Source organism: Chrysemys picta, chromosome 4, assembly GCF_011386835.1.
Source record: "Chrysemys picta bellii isolate R12L10 chromosome 4, ASM1138683v2, whole genome shotgun sequence".
Taxonomy (NCBI): Eukaryota; Metazoa; Chordata; order Testudines; family Emydidae; genus Chrysemys; species Chrysemys picta.
Genome location: NC_088794.1, coordinates 151,934,152 through 151,953,970, shown reverse-complemented (window position 1 = coordinate 151,953,970; position 19,819 = coordinate 151,934,152). Strand labels below are relative to the sequence as shown.

The 19,819-nt window shown below is 44.3% G+C and overlaps 1 protein-coding gene across 2 annotated transcripts in view; it reads right to left on the bottom strand.

Annotated features, from left to right (window-relative positions):
• Positions 1 to 17,181: 17,181 nt before the first annotated feature.
• The window catches only part of MDGA2 (MAM domain containing glycosylphosphatidylinositol anchor 2), a 631,070-nt gene continuing 628,432 nt past the window's right edge, over positions 17,182 to 19,819 (bottom strand). For both annotated transcript variants that reach the window (XM_008171632.4, XM_008171633.4), the window contains exon 17: positions 17,182 to 18,697. In XM_008171632.4, the coding sequence (XP_008169854.1) occupies positions 18,609 to 18,697 (89 nt within the window). In that variant the 3' untranslated portion in view covers positions 17,182 to 18,608. The remainder of the gene's footprint in view (positions 18,698 to 19,819) is intronic.

Below are 19,819 nucleotides of genomic sequence, written 5' to 3'. Positions count from 1 at the left end.
TGTCTAATGGGTGAAAACAAAATCCTGGCTATGAAGGCAAGGAAAGCGTGGATCTAATCCACATTTTGCAGTATTTTCCCTCTACTAACACTGACAAATGTTATTTTCTGCAAATTGTGCTCTGCTAGTCTCCTGCCTTTAAACTACACCTGTCAGCACAGAAGGGAATATGCAACAACCACCTGCTTTTAAAAAGACAGTTGGCCTCTGGCTAAAACATACACAAAAAAGGGTCACACAAATATCCATCAGTCATGCAAAGATACACGCATATTAACTATATGCACATGAGTAGTTCCGTGGGATTAGTCACATGAACAAACTTAGACACATGCAGACGTCTTTGCAGGATCGGGACCTTGAATCGCAATCCCAAAATAGAGACGAATAGCAGGAATTGCTGAGCTCCTAAAAATGTGTTCTAATTCTGCCATCCCAGGAATCGGCGTGAGTTTTTTCCCATTGCTTTCACTAGACGTAGGATCAAGATAAATTTGAGCAAACATCCGGTACATGGAAAATGGAGCCCTTCTGTCTGTCAGTAAAAAGCGATCATCAACCATTAAAAAAAATCTTTCCAGCAAAGCTTATGAAGACTTGTCAGCTTTTAGGTTAATCAAAGAACCCATAAACATAATATATTCTGACTAACGTCTACCATTGAAAGTGAAAGATAGTTTAGTCTTGATCTCACTAGGATCATCTTCCTTAAGGGACTTAAGTGAAAGTTTATTAGAAAAATAAATACACCATTTAAAAAGTGAAATGGAACATGTAGTTGAGGTAATGAAATTAAATTTCACCATATACAGCAACAGCTGAAGCAAGAAGATTAGTTGTTCAATTAATTTTCCATCTTACATAAAAAATATCTCTGTATTAAAGAGAACATGTATTTTATATGCCATTTGGGTATAGAGTGTCTGTCCCAGATGTGAGGAGATTTTCGTTAGGAACGACAAAGGTAGAAAATATGGTCTTCAGCATATTGGCACTGGAGGAAGTTGATGCAGTTAATAAAATGGGGGGAAATTTCACTGCGGTCCAAATTCTTTAGCTTCCCTTTAAAAGATCATTGTCCCAAACAACATGTATGTGCCTCACACACTCATTCTGCACACTGGGCCTGATGCAGAACTCTGTTAAGGCAATGGAAATGGATCCGGTCACTGGAAAGGATTGTTCACTGTGCTGTATGGGGGTGTGGAGGGGGAGGGCGCATGTCGCTTTACAGAGGGCAGGATTTGGCTGTCGGCGCAGTGCCGAGCCAGCCAACGTTGCCTATGTTGCACTGCCTCAGGAATTGCCCGGGAAGCACTGGGACTTGCAGGCACGCCTCTTATAGAGGGCTGGATGGGACCACTAATCTGACCGCCTGCATAAACCACGCCACAGAACTTCCCCGGAACAATCCCTGTTGGAACTAGAGTGTGTCTTTGAGAAAAACATGCCGAGGCACATCTCCATCTTCCTGGTACACTGGCCTGCACCGGCAGCACGTTACACTCCCCTGGCACTGACGCAGCGCTGCTGGCTGGAACGTCCTCAGGGATGGAACCAAAGCTGCACCCATCCCCCACTCCTCCCTGCCCCTCTGCTCCAGGGTGGGAGTAAGCAAGCACTCACCCTCGGCGCCTGGACCCAAGGCCCTGCTAGTTCACGGGGAGATGCAATGGGATTTCTTTGCTTCCTCCCTTCTGCTCCCCTGCACAGATGTGTAATCCAAGCCTAGCGGGTATGGAGGCAGATTCCCTGCTGCAGGGTGCGTAGAATCTAGGAATACAGCTGAGCATGCTTAAAGATAAAAGGCCACATTGTGCCCTGTTCACTTCATACCTTTCAGTGAGACTAGCGGCAACGCTAGGGGCCTACTGTACCCGAGGAAGAGGGGCAGACACTGGCCCAAAGTGGTCTACTGTTTGCCTGTTATGCAATTCCACTGAGGAGATGGGAAAGCTGTTTTCTCCATCCTGTTGTGTAGCTGGAAAGAGCAGCGTTGTGCTCAGTATTACAAATGTCCTGTGCTGAAGCAAATCCCCATCCACTAGGCACCCATTGGTGTTTTGAAGACAACAGCTAAGTGAACAGTTGTTATAAAGCAAGAGATATTTTCCCCAAAAGTTATTTAAACCATCACCATTTAAGTAGCCTCCTTCTGCTCTCAGCTCTGTCGGCAACATTGCCAGGCATTTCCCCATTACTGGTATTGGGGACGTTGAATTGATATCACCGCATTAGACAACACCATCCATTTGCCTAGACCCCCAGATGGCCTCATCACCCGGGGGTCACACTGCGAGTCTTAGGATTTGCCTGCACCACTGACATTCAAGGCAATTTCACGTTCCCTGCGGATGTCGGCCCTAAGGAAAGAGGAGAAGAGGCTTTGGCTACTGTTGTGCTCCTTACCAATACAACAATGTTGGATGTTGTTACCCACTCACGGGAAAATGAAACCGAAGACGCTGGATGTGTTTAAGTGTATAGTTGTTATTCCTGTTCCATTAAGACTTTTAGAGGCCCTGACTGGGGCTTGGGGGGCCCCATTTTGATAGACACAGCACACCTATATGTAGGCTTGGCAGAATTCAATTGTTTTATGTACTTTTTGATGGATAACATTGATGTTTATTTTAAGCATTTTTTTCCTGATTTGGATCCATTAAAATTTCCACAGTTGAGCAAAATTATGGGGTTCAAACATTTTATTTGATTGTTCTTGATTTCAATGTTCACAATTGTAGGAAATTGGAGGCGGTCAGATAATAAGGTGAGGAGGGGTCAGGCAAAAATATTTAATTACAGTAGGCAGGGAGATTCGAAGAGGTCATGCTTGATAACTTCTGAAACACAAACTGTCAAGATCACACGTCAAAATATGCAACATCAATATCCTTAAATTAAACTTCAACAAGTTCTCAAGGAGCATTTTTCTTCCTTTGCCTAGCTGTCAATTTTGATTAACGATGGAAATACTTTGTTCACCAGGGTCTGGTGAAATCGACGTTTGCCAATAAAAATCGAATCCTTCCAAGCCAACATATATGTAACAAAGAGTCAGTCACTGCACCAACGAGGTAGCTGTACATATGTACAAGGCAACCGTAAGCAGGGCCGGCTCCAGGCACCAGCTTACCAAACAGGTGCTTGGGGCGGCCACACCAGAGAGGGGCGGCACCTCCGGCTCTTCCGCGGCAATTTGGCTCGTAGTGGGTCCCTCACTCCCGCTCGGAGCGAAGGACCTCCTGCCGAAGTGCCGCAGATCGCGATCGCGGCTTTTTTGTTTGTTTGTTTTTCGTTTGGGGGGGGGGGGTGTGGCTGCTTGGGGCGGCAAAAACCCTGAAGCCAGCCCTGACCGTAAGTGGATAACAATGGATCTGTCTCTGGTGTCCTTTTTTATTAGACTGAGGCTTTGCTATCCAGAGCTACGCCTCCTGTATAAAGAGATCTGAACCCTTACTGCCAGTTCTCTTCCAACACCCCCAAAGTTACACACTGTATTAGTTGTACGGAGTTAGCACCCAAAGGCCTTATTTCATGCTTATTATGCACAAGACGTTTCCTGCCACATAAAAGGAAGTGGTTCCTGATGTGCTTTATGTAGAATCCAAAGGAAAATGTCAAACAGCACTTTCTACTGGTTATCAATTTAAATACAAGTCTTTTGCATTTAAAGAAAAGCTCTTGATTGTTTTTCCAAATCAAATCAAATATCTTATTTCCTTTCAAGCGGTCAATCTCAGCTACATTAGCCAGGTATTAGCATTCAACAGCATTCAAACCCAGCAGGGAAGGGGCCTTACAATGGGAAGACCCTCGCTGAGTGAATGACCAGGCCTGTAATGACAGTTATAATTTAAACCTCATTCAGACTCTCTCAATGCCGGCATATAGGCTGTGATTACCTTTGTGAACAAAGAAGCAGGTTTATTAGCAAGTTTAGTGCACTGGTGTCTTTTAAAGGAAAGCAAGAGGTACATTTCTCATCATCCCCAGGGAGTAGAGAGTTTAGGGAAACTGTTAACCCTTAAATGTGTGCTCTCTGGGCTCTTGAAATAACGCTTAACCAAATGACCACTAGCCCACACTGAGATGCCTGGGGGTGGCTGTGGGGTGCCACTTGAATGGGAGCAGAAATATAAACCCAAGCAAAATTGGTTCTAATTTCTATATCATGGTCCAAAGGAAGGCGTGGAGGAGAAGGAGGGGGTAAAAATAGAGGATAGACAACATCACTCAAAGATCCATATCTAATCGTGTTCCAGTCAGCCCCGGCAGAACTGGGCGACTTCACCAGCCTGTCGTTTGCAGAGTCACACATGAATACAGCCCAGTTGTGAAGAGATGTGCTCATATAACCCACAACGCTGCACTCTGCTTACACGTGTGAGAGAGGCGGCCATTGCCGCCACGCCTTGTGCACTGGGGAGGGGCAGAGTTACCACAAGGGCTGTCGGAAACACTTCCACGCAAGCGTGGAGCCCTGAACAAGTTTCCTGCACCGTCCCCGTGGAGTGACCCTCGATTGCACTGCAGCGGGATTGGTATGAATTGTAGCACATGGCTCACGCTCAGCAGCATCTCGCTGCTGGAGCAGGAGTCTTGCAAACAGTAGCCTTGGTAGCCCTTCCCCTTGTGGATGGGGTAAAATCCATGAGCAGATTGTTAGGAATTTGACTGGGGACTATTCCAGAGGGAAGTCATGGATCCTTTGTGAGTATCCAACAGATACAAGACACCCTGAGCTTGGCTCAATCCAACTCAACTTGAAGTCAAGGCAAGTCCTCCGATGGCCTTTAAAGGTGACTTGGATCACATCCCCTGTGCATATAGATAAAAGAAGACGAAAAAGGAAATCGAAATGAAATCTGGGTCAGCTCGAAATGGATTCTGGGCAGAACTGGTTAAAAAAAAATCAAAATTCAACATTTTTCAATAAAAAAATGGAACAAATTTTATTCAAACTGTGTGTTAAATGTTCTCATTTTTGACATGTGCTGACTCTGGGTAATACACTTGTTACCCAAGGACAATTAGATGCCTACTGGCAGTGGGCATAGGAGTACATAGGGACATATAGGGGTATAGGGACCACCTTGGTTCACCACAAACATGTCATGTAAGGTCTCTCATGAAAGCCTGTATCACCCTGGTCATCACAACCATTGAAAGATGTATGTATGGAAAATATGGGAAGAGTTGTGTATATATGCTGAAAAATATCTTTAGGCCTTGTTAAAAGGCCAGACATGCAAAGATAATGTATCTTGTGACAAACTCCTCCAGAAGGGAGGTAGGAGACACTTACCTTTCTGGTTTGTGTATCTTACAACGGAAATCTGTTAGCATACTGACTTAAATGTTAATGAAGAGCTTGCGGAGACTTGAAAAGGAAATTAACAGGAAGAGGTAAACAGCTAGGAGGAGCAGGGAACCCCATTTTTAAGATTAAAAAGTCTGGTCTGGTATATCTAGGGATCAGAAGAACCCCCAGGTATCCTTCAATCTCCAAAGACAAGCTGACACCAGGCTTGATCTTGGATCTGAGTCATCCTGGTTGAACACACTGGGGGGACCTGGGGTCAGCAGTCCTGTAGGAGGAAGGGACGGTCTGGTGAGTTAAGGTTAGGCTCTAGTGGTGGGTTAGGATTTTGTTTCATCTGTAACCATTTGTTTTCAATATTCTTGCTCACTATCATTTGAATCTCTTTCTTTGATAACAAACTTACTCTTGTTTTCGCTATAAATATATCCGAGTGCTATGTGGAGTGAGATCCTGTACATTGCTATGCCTTTGCAAGTAGCAAGTATGAGAGCTCTGCAAGTGTTTGGTGGAACAGGGGCTGGGCAGCTCAGAGGGACGCTCAGAGGACTCGGGGAGGTGGGTGCCTACCACTCACCCGTACCGAGAGAGCAAGGCCTGCAGATGCCTGGAAACAGTACTTGTGCTGCCAGAGGCTGGTGGTTTCCGGGAGCTGACATCCAGCGGGCACAGACAAGACTTCCTCACGCAAAGAGAAGGTGGTACCAAGGTGCCTCACGAGAAGTGTCACAACCCTGCCTGACGAAAACCTTGATTGCTCTGTGCTAATGAGGGAGGGACCTATGCAATCTGTTGTGGGACATGAACAGGAATGATGGGAAGGAGGAAGGGAATTTGAACAATGACCATGTCCCAAGGAAAGAATGGGCAGCCAGGCTGATCTGAGAGGGTCACGTATGCCATGGGAAAACTCAGAGACAGTGGTCTAGATGTCAGCAGAGTAGGAGTTTCGAAGTGAAGCTATGGACTGCCTCATAGCCCCAGGTGCTAAGCACCCTCAGCTTCCCCTGACATTTGGTTAGTTGGTTTGTTTTAAGAAAATCTTTTCCTCTAAATTCCAGCTCAGTAGATTTGTGCAGGTCAGGATCTGCTTGGACTGAGCTGGGAATTTCTTTGGGCTGTTGAGTCTCTGCTGTGCAGTTAGACCAAATACTTGCTGCTATAATTTTTCATCTCCAGTTTGATTACCGGGAGTTCATATAAGTCGTTGATGTGACTATACACAGCATTCTTTGCACCTGGCTGAAGGCAATAGCAGACTTTCCAGTGACTTCAAAGGGCTTAGGATCAGGCCCTTTCGAGTTATACCTTCTTTTTCATGCTTTAAAGTAAGAGTTCCTGCACTTACATGGCTTCACCAGGGCCGGCTCCAGGCACCAACTTGTCAAGCAGGTGCTTGGGGCGGCCACTCCGGAGAGGGGCGGCAGGTCCAGCTATTCGGCAGCAATTCGGCGGATGGTCCCTCACTCCCACTCGGAGCGAAGGACCTTCCGCTGAATTGCAGATCGCAAACCGCGGCTTTTTTTTTTTTTTTTTTTTTTTTTTGGGCTGCTTAGGGCGGCCAAAACCCTGGAGCCGGCCCTGGGCTTCACACAAACCTTTCTCCGCATCCTAGACTGCTGGCAATTCTGCATGGCTCTTGCTTCGGACTGTATTACCAATCAGAGTCACAGGCATCTGCTGCCAAGAAAGTATGAAAACACCACCAGGGTGACACATTCTGATTTCAAATAGAAATGGGCCTGAGCTGTCGTCTAAACTACTCCAAAATACAACATAAGAATGACCAGACTGGGTCAGACCAAAGGTCCTCTAGCCCAGTGTCCTGTCTTCCGACAGTGGCCAATGTACAAACCCCAGTCAGAGGTTTCTCACACCGATGGGCCTGTGAGGAGCAGCAGAACCTGAGGGTGTTTGAATCTGGCATTCCACTTTATCCCCAGCTTTAATTTAAAAACGCTTTAATGATCCCTTTCCACACAACTTTGATTAGCCTTTTCTTCTGGGAATTGTGTGGTTCAGGTATTCTGTGTTTCTCAGCGTCATCCATCGGAATTTCCAGACACAATATCGCTGTGACCATGGCAGTCACCAATGCCACCGTGAGAGATTATTTGATGCTCTAGGCTTGTTTCCTGGCTCGTTCGTTCATGTCACGGAGGCACCGGTACCGTCTTTGCAGCGTTTCAATCCTTGCCTGCCACTGCAGTTCCAAGCTAAGGAACAATCCTGCAGTTGGGTCCCTGTGGGCAGATACACCCACATAGAGCGGGTAAAGTAGATTGAAACAGGGGAGGTGCTCTCTCTACAAAACATGGCAACAATTCTGAATCAATTTGTTTTCAAATGTTTTATTCCGCAAAAACTTTTGATATTTTGACTTTTTGCCCTGATTTGTTATAAAAACAAGTGTCAACATACCGGAATTTCTCATGGGATAGCAACTGTATTCCTCAGTCAACTCTACTAGGTGCTGATACATCTAATTACTCTTTGACAGCTTCTGGGATGCTCATTAAGGATGACTCTGATATACCAGTTCCTGAAGCGTCTCTACGTTTGCTCACTCAGAATCTCTTAGGTTATAAATGTAAATAAGCAAAGTTCATTTATTTGCAGCCCATCAGATCTGAAGGGCCTGGGGAATATATTTGTGTTTACACAATTAACTCTCTGTTTATCAGCTTTGATTTATCCCCTGCATAGGATCAGGCTGGAGAGAGATGTTTTAAAGCACTTGATTTTTAAAAGTTATGTGTGTGTGCAGGTCTCTGGTGGTCCGACTGCCTCTCCTCCACAGATAGAGAATAGATTCTGGTGTCAAGACTACTAGTGGTGTAATCGCACCATAAAGAGCCTCCCTTATAGACACGCCAAACCATGCTCAAACACTATCTGAGCCATCCAGCTTCCCATGCCCTCATCCGCAGCATCGAAACCTCGTGCAACACAATCCTCAGAGCATGTCCCTCCGTTGCTCATCACATGGCACCTCTGTACATATTCAGTGCAGATATGCCCCCCCAAGAAACACCCAGCTATTTCAGCATTCCCCTTTCTATGCAACGCCTGCCACCCATGGCCTCACCCCACGAGACACTAACATCTATGTGAATTTCACTTCCCACATCACATGATGAAAGTCATTAACATGTTGATTCCAGAACATACTCAGGCTTGGAGCGGCCCTGGCATGAGAAGGAATATAATTTAAGGGCAGAAGGGACAGCCAGATTCTCTAGTCCTGTGGTTCTCAAACTGTGGGTTGGGACCCCAAAGTTGGGCACGACCCCATTTTAATGGATTTGCCAAGGCTGGTGTTAGACTTGCTGGGGCCAAAGCCCGAGCCCAAGCGCAACTACCCAGGGCTGGGGGGCCCTGGCCTGAGCAGATTCAGCCCTGGGCGGCGAGACTCAGACTTCAGTATAAGACCCGAGTAGCAGGGCTCAAGCCCTTGGGCTTCAGCCTTGTCCCCCCTGCCTGAAGTGGGGGGTTCTGGCTTCGTGTTCTGCCCCACCCCTCCGGGGTCATGTAGTAATTTTTGTTGTCAGAAGGAGGTCGTGGTGCAATGAAGTTTGAGAACCGCTGCTCTAGTCTGACTTCCTGCATAGCGCAAGCCACCACCGGCAACCAGCACCCCCACACTACACCCTCCAACTGAAATTAGACCAAGGTATTACAGCCCTCAGGAGACTAAACTGGTCTGCTCCACAAGCAGAGAATAGGATGGACCGCGGTGCACCAGTGCTGGAGGCCCCTGCAATGGCAGGGAATTGATTAAGCGAAATATACCCAGATAATCCTGGCCCATGACCCGCACCCCCACGCTGCAGAGGGAGGCGACCCCCTCCCCGAGATCACTGCCAGTCTGACCTGGGGGGAAATTCCTTCCCAACCCCACAAGAACCAGCCAGCCAAGCACCTGAGAGAGAGACTGCTCAGTGCCACCTCAGAGCCCTGGCCCTCTCCCGCCCTGATGTCCCCTCCCTCTCCCTGATGCTTCAGAGAAAGGAGCCCAAAAAGCCCGCCCAGAATCCACTGTGTGTGTGTGTGTGGGGGGGAGAAATCCTGACCCTTTCAGGTCACCAGCTGAACTCCTGAATCATGAGCTTTGGGACACAGGACATAAAGTGGAAGCGAGCCCTGTGGCCTCTGAGCCCTTCCCCCCATCATCCCAATCAGCCCCATCATGCAATTACACTTAGACATTTATCCAGCTCTTTCTTAAAACTAATTCAAACTAACTGGCTCTGTGGATGAGGGAAAGCAGTGGATGTGTTATTCCTTGACTTTAGCAAAGTCCTCGACTTTTGATACGGTCTCCCACAGTATTCTTGCTGACAAGTTAAAGAAGTATGGGCTGGATGAATGGACTATAAGGTGGATAGAAAGTTGTCTAGATCTTTGGGCTCAACGGGTAGTGATCAATGGCTCCATGTCTAGTTGGCAGCCGATATCAAGCAGAGTGCCCCAAGGGTCAGTTTTGTTCAATATCTTCATTAATGATCTGGAGGATGGTGTGGACTGCACTCTCAGCCAGTTTGCAGATGACACTAAACTGGGAGGAGTGGTAGATACACTGGAGGGTAGGGATAGGATACAGAGGGACCTAGACAAATTAGAGGATTGGGCCAAAAGAAATCTGATGAATTTCAACAAGGACAAGTGCAGAGTCCTGCACTTAGGATGGAAGAATCACATGCACTGCTAGAGACTAGGGACCAAGTGGCTAGGCAGCAGTTCTGCGGAAAAGGACCTAGGAGTTACAGTGGACGAGAAGCTGGATATGAGTCAACATGTGCCCTTGTTGCCAAGAAGGCTAATGACATTTTGGGCTATATAAATAGGAGCACTGCCAGCAGATCTAGGGACGTGATCATTCCCCTCTATTCGGCATTGGTGAGGCCTCATCTGGAGTACTGTGTCCAGTTTTGGGCCCCACACTACAAGAAGGATGTGGAAAAATTGGAGAGAGTCCAGCGGAGGGCAACAAAAATGATTAGGGGGTTGGAGCACACGATTTAGGAGGAGAGGCCGAGGGAACTGGGATTATTTAGTCTACAGACATGCGTCTGACGAAGTGGGTATTCACCCCTGAAAGCTTATGCTCCAATACATCTGTTAGTCTATAAGGTGCCACAGGACTCTTTGTTGCTTTTTAGTCTACAGAAGAGAAGAATGAGGGGGGATTTGATAGCTGCTTTCAACTACCTGAAGGGGGGTTCCAAAGAGGATGGATCTAGATTGTTCTCAGTGGTACCAGATGATAGAAGCAGCAATGGTCTCAAATTGCAGTGGGGGAGGTTTAGGTTGGATATTAGGAAAAACTTTTTCACTAGGAGGGTGGTGAAGCACTGGAATGGGTTACCTAGGGAGGTGGTGGAATCTCCATCCTTAGAGGGTTTTAAGGCCCGACAAGCATTGGAATGGGTTACCTCAACCCAACTAAATAATTCCAGCCAGGGCTTTGTCAAGCTGGGCCTTAAAAACCTCTAAGGATGGAGACAGCTACACTGCAATTTTAAATCTCTGCAGCCGAGCCTCACAAGCCGTAGTTGGCTGACGTGGGCCTGCTGGGGGTGTTTTATGGCAGTGTAGATGGACCCTTAGTGCCTTTTGAAGGTGTTCCATTGAGGACAAGTATTGCAAGATCAGATACAGAGTGATCACTTTGTGAAAAATATTCATTCACGGGTCATTTTGTCATTGTGGCCTTTTATCATTTTTCTGTGTGAGTTCATTCGAGAGCATAGTTCCTTCCGTAGGCCCGAAGAAGAGCTCCAGGTAGCTTGAAAACTTGGCCCTTCTACCAACGGAAGTTGGGCCAATAAAAAATATTATCTCACCCACCTTCTCTCTTTCATATTCTGGAACCAACACGGCCTCAACACTGCAACTCAATGTAATAGACATTTCTTCAATTATCTTTCGTGGTGGGAGTTGTAAAATCCAAGTCAATATACTTCACATTTCTGGTTGTCTCCTTTTCCATATTTCTCCTTTGTGGGAGAACAGTAAGAAGATTTGAGGAATGCAAGTGTTTTGTCTCCAAAGAAATCAGCCAAAGCTTTTCCACAAGGCAAATTGTGGCAGTCTCTTCAATTTTCACTTGTCTCTGTTGCTATATGAGCAACGTTCGAGTGATACATTGCCTGAGAATTTGTCAACAATAAAGTCACTTCTGTAATGTATGAAATACTCAGAAGATAGAACTGAAAGGAAATTGGTTATGGGCGACTTTTTCATAGAGCGTTGGTGATCTCAGAGGTGATGGTCAATTTGGAGCAAAACCAGAGCATATGGTACAAAGAACCAGCATCAGAAGGAAACCTGCGAGAGAGGGAAGCAATCTCTTTAAGCTAATTTGCTTCTATGCAACACATTAAACGTAATCATTGATGGTGTTTTTTTCATTAGAACTGCCAACTACATCATGTTTTTTCCACAGATCTCTTGCCAGGAGGGCCAATGTTCACTCTATATTTCAATCATGTTGGTTCATTGCATCATAAACTTTTTAACACGCTGAATTTCAAAATATGCCCCAGGATTATTCATTGTTGAAATAATAGTCTTATGCTTAGTGCGTTGGGGGGGAATAATTCCACACACACAGGGCTCTGATTCCTTTCCTGAATACTCGATTGTGCAACCCTTTCTCTCTGGGGTAGTGCTATTACACAACAAACGTTTCTCCTAGAGATATGAATAAGACGCCATGTTAGAAAAATTAAAAAAAAACCTCATTTACTATTGTTAAAGTCTATGGGCAAGTTGTTCTCAAAAAGCTCTCACCTGTAACCAGGCTGGCACATCTCCTTTTCTTGCCTCAGTTCCTTTGCACTTTTTGGCTGTAGTGTTCTGGAAAGCAATGGGGAGATTCCCCGCCTTAGATGAGTCTATGGTATATAAAGCATTTGCCCAGAGAGACTGAGATAAATATACATTGTGTTTCATTAAAAGACCTCATCATGTGTTATTCACTCTAGTGTTCTCTTCTGGAGTTGGATTTTTGCTAACCCAGGGATCCCAGTCATACAGCTGGTAAGCAAGACAATAACGTTTGCCTGGCTCAGTTGCGCTCATGGCAAATCTCTGCAAAGAGGTCCCCACATTGTCCCATCAAGCAGGCTGGGATTTGCCACCCGGTGGAACATGGTGTGGAGCCTGCTTTCAATCCCAAGAGACCCCAGGAGCTCTGCAGAGGCAATGCCTCTATGGTGGCTCTGGTCCCCAAGCCCCTCCTCCCAATGGTTATGGGGGCAGAGGAGGTCTTTAGTTTGACATCTGTAGTATGCAAGGTCTTGGAAAAAAATTTGAAGGAGAAAGTAGTTAAGGACATTGAGGTCAACAGTAATTGGGACAAAATACAACATGGTTTTACAAAAGGTAGATTGTGCCAAACCAACCTGATCTCCTTCTTTGAGAAGGTAACAGATTTTTTAGACAAAGGAAATGCAGTGGATCTAATTTACCTCGATTTCAGTAAGGCATTTGATACGGTTCCACATGGGGAATTATTAGCTAAATTGGAAAAGATGGGGATCAATATGAAAATTGAAAGGTGGATAAGGAACTGGTTAAAGGGGAGACTACAACAGGTCATACTGAAAGGTGAACTGTCAGGCTGGAAGGAGGTTACTAGTGGAGTTCCTCAGGGATCGGTTTTGGGACCAATCTTATTTAATCTTTTTATTACTGGCCTTGGCACAAAAAGTGGGAATGTGCTAATAAAGTTTGCGGATGACACAAAGCTGGGAGGTATTGCTAATACAGAGAAGGACCGGGATATCATACAGGAAGACCTGGATGACCTTGTAAACTGGAGTAATAGTAGTAGGATGAAATTTAATAGTGAAAAGTGCAAGGTCATGCATTTAGGGATTAATAACAAGAATTTTGGTTATAAATTGGGGACACATCAGTTGGAAGTAACAGAGGAGGAGAAGGACCTTGGAGTATTGGTTGATCACAGGATGACTATGAGCTGCCAATGTTATATGGCCGTTAAAAAAGCTAATGCGGTCTTGGGATGCATCAGGCGAGGTATTTCCAGTAAAGATAAGGAGGTGTTAGTACCATTATACAAGGCACTGGTGAGACCTCATCTGGAATATTGTGTGCAGTTCTGGTCTCCCATGTTTAAGAAGGATGAATTCAAACTGGAACTGGTCCAGAGAAGGGCTACTAGGATGATCCGAGGAATGGAATGAAAGGAGACTCAAAGAGCTTGGCTTGTTTAGCCTAACCAAAAGAAGGCTGAGAGGAGATATAATTGCTCTTTATAAATATATCAGAGGGATAAATATCAGGGAGGGAGAGGAATTATTTAAGCTTAGTATCAATGTGGACACAAGAACAAATGGATATAAACTGGACATCAGGAAATTTAGACTTGAAATTAGATGAAGGTTTCTAACCATTAGAGGAGTGAAGTTCTGGAACAGCCTTCCAAGGGGAGCAGTGGAGGCAAAAGACATATCTGGCTTGAAGACTAAGCTTGATAAGTTTATGGAGGGGATGGTATGATGGGATAGCCTAATTTTTGGCAATTAATTGATTTTTGATTATTAGCAGGTAAATATGCCCAATGGTCTGTGATGGGATGTTAGATGAGGTGGGATCTGAGTTACTACAGAGAATTCTTTCCGGGGTGCTGGCTGGTGAGTCTTGCCCACATGCTCAGGGTTTAGCTGATTGCCATATTTGGGGTCGGGAAGGAATTTTCCTCCAGGGCAGATTGGCAGAGGCCCTGGAGGTTTTTCGCCTTCCTCTGTAGCGTGCGACATGGGTCACTTCCTGTAGGAGTCTCTGCACCTTGAGGTCTTTAAACCAGTATTTGAGGACTTCAATAACACAGGCATAGGTTAGGGATTTGTTACAGGAGTGGGTGGGTGAGATTCTGTGGCCTGCGTTGTGCAGGAGGTCAGACTAGATGATCATAATGGTCCCTTCTGACCTTGAAGTCTATGAGTCTATGAACCTATCCTCTAACTGTAGAGTAGCTAAATTTGCTATTTTTATCCCACTACACACAGCCTCTTTGACTTGCTCTAATGAGGAGCCGTTCCATGCCTTTAGAGTCTAATTAATGTAGCTGGCTTGAGTCAATGTTGAAGGTAGCGAGATGCAGTGTATTTGCAATGTATTCGGCAGTAATTTGCCCCTACTTAGCCCATGTTCTTTTGTTTCCCCATGAGAAAAGAGAGTGTCCCTGGATAAGGCTGGCTGCAGGGGAAGAGCTGGGCTGGTATAGTGAGATCAAAGAACTTGATCATTTTATTTAGGATTTCATGTGCAAACTACGCTTTTTAGAAAAGGTGTGGGTTACAGTGCCATTGCTGCGTATAAAAGGAGATAGCGAATGGTGAATGCTAAGGTAACACCCCGGCTCTCTCAGATCCTGCTGGCACATCTACAGGACATGGGACGAAAAGGCTGCTGAATGTTTAACGTAGAGTCCACTTACCTGTGACTCTCGGAAGGCTCAGTCGGGACATGCTCTTGTAGCCATTCTACATCCATCATTCATGCTGAAGTCAAGGGGAGTTTATTATCCAAACTTTGCTCCCCCCACCATATTTCTTTAATAGAAACATTACATATGAACTGACATTTTTGCAAAGTTGACATTTGAACAATTCATTTTCATGACTGATTTAAAAATAACCAGAAATAGGATTAGATGGCTCAAGGAATTTGGTAATCAGATACAGCACCTTTCACTGCTCAGACCCCACTTCAAGCATATCCTGCATCTGCACAATAACCCAAAGTCTTCGTCATCTCATTGGTTTTCCAGCGGCTTACTGGAAAGTCAAATATAAGTCCAGTCTATTCTCGAGCAAATAATGAACAAGAAGATCCGCACTAACTGGTGCTCTCTTTTACATCCAGGCAAGAAGCAAGGATTGAAAATGAGCATGGAAAATAAACTATCCTCTCACTCCAAGAGTTGACCTCTGCAGGTCAAAGCTAAGACAGAGGGTAGGGTAGTATGTGGAAGGTGACTTACTCTGTGTTTACGCTGCACTGGAACTACCAAGAGGACTTTGGTCTCTGGAGCCGTTAAACCCGAACTTTTAATAAACATTCAATTCATTTTAAAATTGAAAAAAAAAAAAGATACTCAGACTAATTCTGGCATGTGCAAATCTGTTTGTATTTTGGTTTACAATCCCCCAAAAGAAAAAAACCCTCATTTTTCACAAACGATCTTGATCAAAACCATTTGAGTGGGCATTTTAAGAGCCTCTCCAAATTCTCTCTCCGTATTATTCTCATTACTTATGACAGCCAATGTCACGGACTGCTGCTGTCCACCAACAAGGAGTCCGGTGGATTTTTTTGTGGATACAGACTAATACAGCTACCCCCCTGATACTTCACACAGCACCGTGACTGCTTAGTGTATGATGCCATGAAGCAGCTTCCAGGATGCTTCTGCTTCCCTGTGCTGAAGAACAGGCCTCCAGATTTCAGTTTTATTTTGGTCTGGTTTTAGCAGTCATGAATTAGAAGAAAAGTAGCAAACATAAAGGGAATGGTGCATGTTTTACTTTTAAAGGAGCACAGTCAATCTACACAGAGCAAAACAGTCTGGATTTTATAAAACAAAACAGCAAAAGAATTGACAGCAATCTAGTGTGAAGGATAAACCAGAACAACATGCCAGATCCTCAGCTGATATGAATCTGGATAGCTCCCTTGGTACTAGCTGAGATACCAGTCCAGTCTCAGGTCCCTCTGCTGCCAGTCTTCAGGGACAGCCCTGGGAAGTGTTTGCGACCTCTCTGATGAGAGGACCACTGAAGCTGGTGCTCTTACTGAAAAATGACCAAATGTGAGTCGTATTGCTTTCACGATGGCAGCTGACATACAGTCCCTAAACATTAATGATGGGGGAACTGCAAAAGGTTCAGATGGGCGTGATAATGTTTCTGGAAACAGGGTTGGAAATCTTGCAAGACAGGCTCTCTCCAAAGACAGCCAGGCCAAAAATATGGGGAGAAAAAGTCTCTCCGGTGATATGTCACTACTTTGGCGTTATTAGTACTGCTCTGAACATCAAAAGATACCAAGTGCAAGTTTTTATTGCTCTCCCGTCCTTCATTAATGCTGATGCTTGCTAGCTGGAAATGTCTTATTTAAAAGCATATAAGGCCCCAACCTCACAGTCAATCCATGCTCAGAACTCCCACTTGACTTCCAAGTGGACTCCAACTGGGGCACTCCCATAGGACCAGTGTATTACAAACAAGTGAAATCACTTACAAATAGATAGTTAGCAGTGCCCTTGGAAAAATCCCTGTCCCTGAACGTCATGTAGTATTATGGATTCAGACAATGACAGATTACGACACAAGAAAGCGACTCTCGGTTAAGCCCTTTTCATGAATAAGTGCACATAGAGCAACAAACACGCATACCACTTAGAATACCTTACCTGGAAAGAGGCTTTATTGAACATAGCTGTAAAATTCTCTCTTCAGTTGAATTACTGAATTTGCACAAACATTTTTCTACAGAATAAAAAAAAATCAAGCCTTGTAATTGTTTTACTGCATCTTGTTGTGCTTTTTATATTAATATTTGCAAATGTTATATTTTGTCGTTGTTTTTAATATTTGTAACCCAATTACTTGCATATCAGTTTTTTTAATCCTAGGGCATTGAACATATAATAAAATAATCATCATCTTTAGACAAAAGTCTTTTTTTAAATGAAGTTAAAAGCTGAGATAATTTAAGGAAAAAGGTTTTCAAATTTTCATAACCCACTGTATAAGGGAAATTTACAATGCATTGGAAAACTGGCCGGTTAAAGGTATGGTAGGTACTCAGGTAGCTCAAAATCATTTTTACAGTTTTTTTTTTTTTTTTTTGTAAAAGTGTCTTTTTTAATTATGCTAAAATAATAAAATAATATTTCACAATCTGCACAGAGTCTGACTAACGGGCAGAGGCATTATACCATCCGTGTTTTGAATAAAGCCAGATTTGCAGGCCCCCTTTGTGTTGGCGGCCCCCTTTTTGTGTTATTTTGTATGCACTGCAATCGCACACACACACCTTCTCGTCTCTCTAAAGCTCGGGCCAATTTCTTTTCAAATGGAGGTTAGAGTAAGAAAATCCCTTTTGTGTTTTACCACCTGCTGCGCTAAGTACATCTTAACAACCTTTTTCTCTGGTTGACCCACTTGATCATCTGGAAAAAAAAAAGTGCTGCTCCCATCTCCACGACCAATGGAAGCTATTTTCTAATGGATAATAAGCTGAAAGGCCATGGCTGTCTGGAACATCTCGTCGGAAAGGGTCTTACGCAGCAACTTAGGTCCATCCTTCTCCAGAAGCGGCTTTGTTCCCTTGCCTGCTGTTTGCACACTTAGGCTCTGTGGTTTGTTTAGAAAATAGTTTGCACAAACCACATTTTAGCAGTGCAAGCTTCTGTGTTGATTTTGTTTGTTTGTTTTTTTAATCAGGCTTGTTTCATTGAAGGCACTTGGTTTCCATGGCAATTTATAAAAGACGGTGGTTTGGTTTCTTCACTTCATTAGGACAGATGACTTCGTTGGGGAGGAAAGGTGTTGAAGTGGCTGCAAGCAAACTCGGATAAGCCTGTGTCATATGTAAGCCCAGGTTACACACCCTGGATAGTAATGCATGCAAAAGGAGACAGCATACAGTTATCTAGCATAGCCATGAGGAAATGAAACATAAATGTCTTAAACATCTTTGCTCGAGGGTTATTCTCTAGGGGAGGTGACACCCAAAGGTGAAAGGGCCTACATTTATTGAATTCTATACTAAAAACCTTCTTGAAGGGAAAATAAACGCCAGCTCTTCATATACCCTGTTTACAGTGAGGTGTTGTTTCTCTCTCTCTCTCGCTTTTTTTGGCAGGCCATTAGGTTTCCATGGTAACAAGCAAACTATTCATTTGAAACAAAACCAGCCATGACTTTGTGCTTTGACAAGGATTTCTATAGGTCTTTTTTTCAGAGTTCAACCAGATGATGCCGTATTTCTTATAGACCACAAAAGCACCTGAGGGTCTCTTTTACGCCAGATCGCTTTTCATATGTGGTTCAGAGTCAGTTACGCTCCCATGATGCCTTTTATCCCCAGTGCTTTTTTTTTTTTTAATTTTTATTTATTTATTTTAATGTTTTGAGTCAGTCAGTGGAGGAATCTTTGGTAGTTTGTTTTTAAATGTCCATTTTACAAAGACTCTTTCTTCATGCCAATGCCTGGTGAATCTTTCATAGCCTCTGCCAGGATAAGGTCACCTTTGATGACTTAAGACAGACATGAGGAGGATCACTGGAAAAAGCCATATATGTGCTAATGTCCCAACAGCACCTGCTCGTAAATCTACAAAGAGTGGGGGAGAAAAAAATAGAATTAACGAGCAGATAATCAAGAGTTTACCACATCAGGGTAAATGGCACACTGACACTGCACAGATTGAAAGTTCCCATATGGAAATGCAGAGGCTGGGGGACAGGATAACTCACGGGTGCTGGCACCACCTCCCTTCCCCCCCACACTTTTAAAAGCGCGAGGGCCATGCCTGCCTGCTTTTTAACATGGGCATAGTTTGGGGGGAAGGAGGCTGCGTTGCCTTGGGCAGAAGCAGAGTGGCGCCGGCAGGACTGCGCTTCACGACGGAGGAGGTAAGTGGCTGCCCCGCTGCAAAATCTAGCCCCTGCTGATGGTGCCAGTCTCTTCCCAATGCTTGCCAAGAGACCCGGTCCCTCTCAGTAGCCCCGCCCCTGCCCTGCCTCTTCCCCCCAAGGCCACGCCCCCTGGCCAGGCTCCCCACTTCCACCAAGCTTCCAGCATTGTTGGGATAACTGGATGATATTTATTGATAAATAAGGGGACCGAGGTCAATCCTGGGCACTGAATAAGGCAGAGGTCCTGTGAGAAAAATAGTAAGTGATCATATAATTAAAGACTTTATCATAAAACCTATCTACAAAGTAATCTGTGTGTGGGGGATGAATTAAGGTTTCACAGGCAACCTACATTTGGGAATTTCCTAACTTTTGAGTGTTTGGCTTTGCAACCTTAAAATTCTTTTAGCATAGATGTGTGCCTGAAATATCTATCTATCTATCTAGCCATCCATCCATCCATCCCCATACACCCATCTCTCTCTCTCTCTCCTTCCCTCTCTTTATTCAGTCAGATTTATCAGTAGGATAATGGAGATTTTTATATATAATAATAATAATAATAATAATAATAATAATAATAATAATAATAAAACAAATAAATATATACGTGCACACAGACACAAACACACGCACACATATATAATGTTTATTAATTGTAAAAGAAAAGGAGATCTATACACTTTTAAAATTAAGTACGTTATTAATATCCAAATGTCTACGGTTTAGGGAACAGATTCTGATATCCTGACTTCAGTACAGTTGTACCTTACTCCACAAACAGTTCCACTGACTTCAAATAAAGACCTATAGTGTA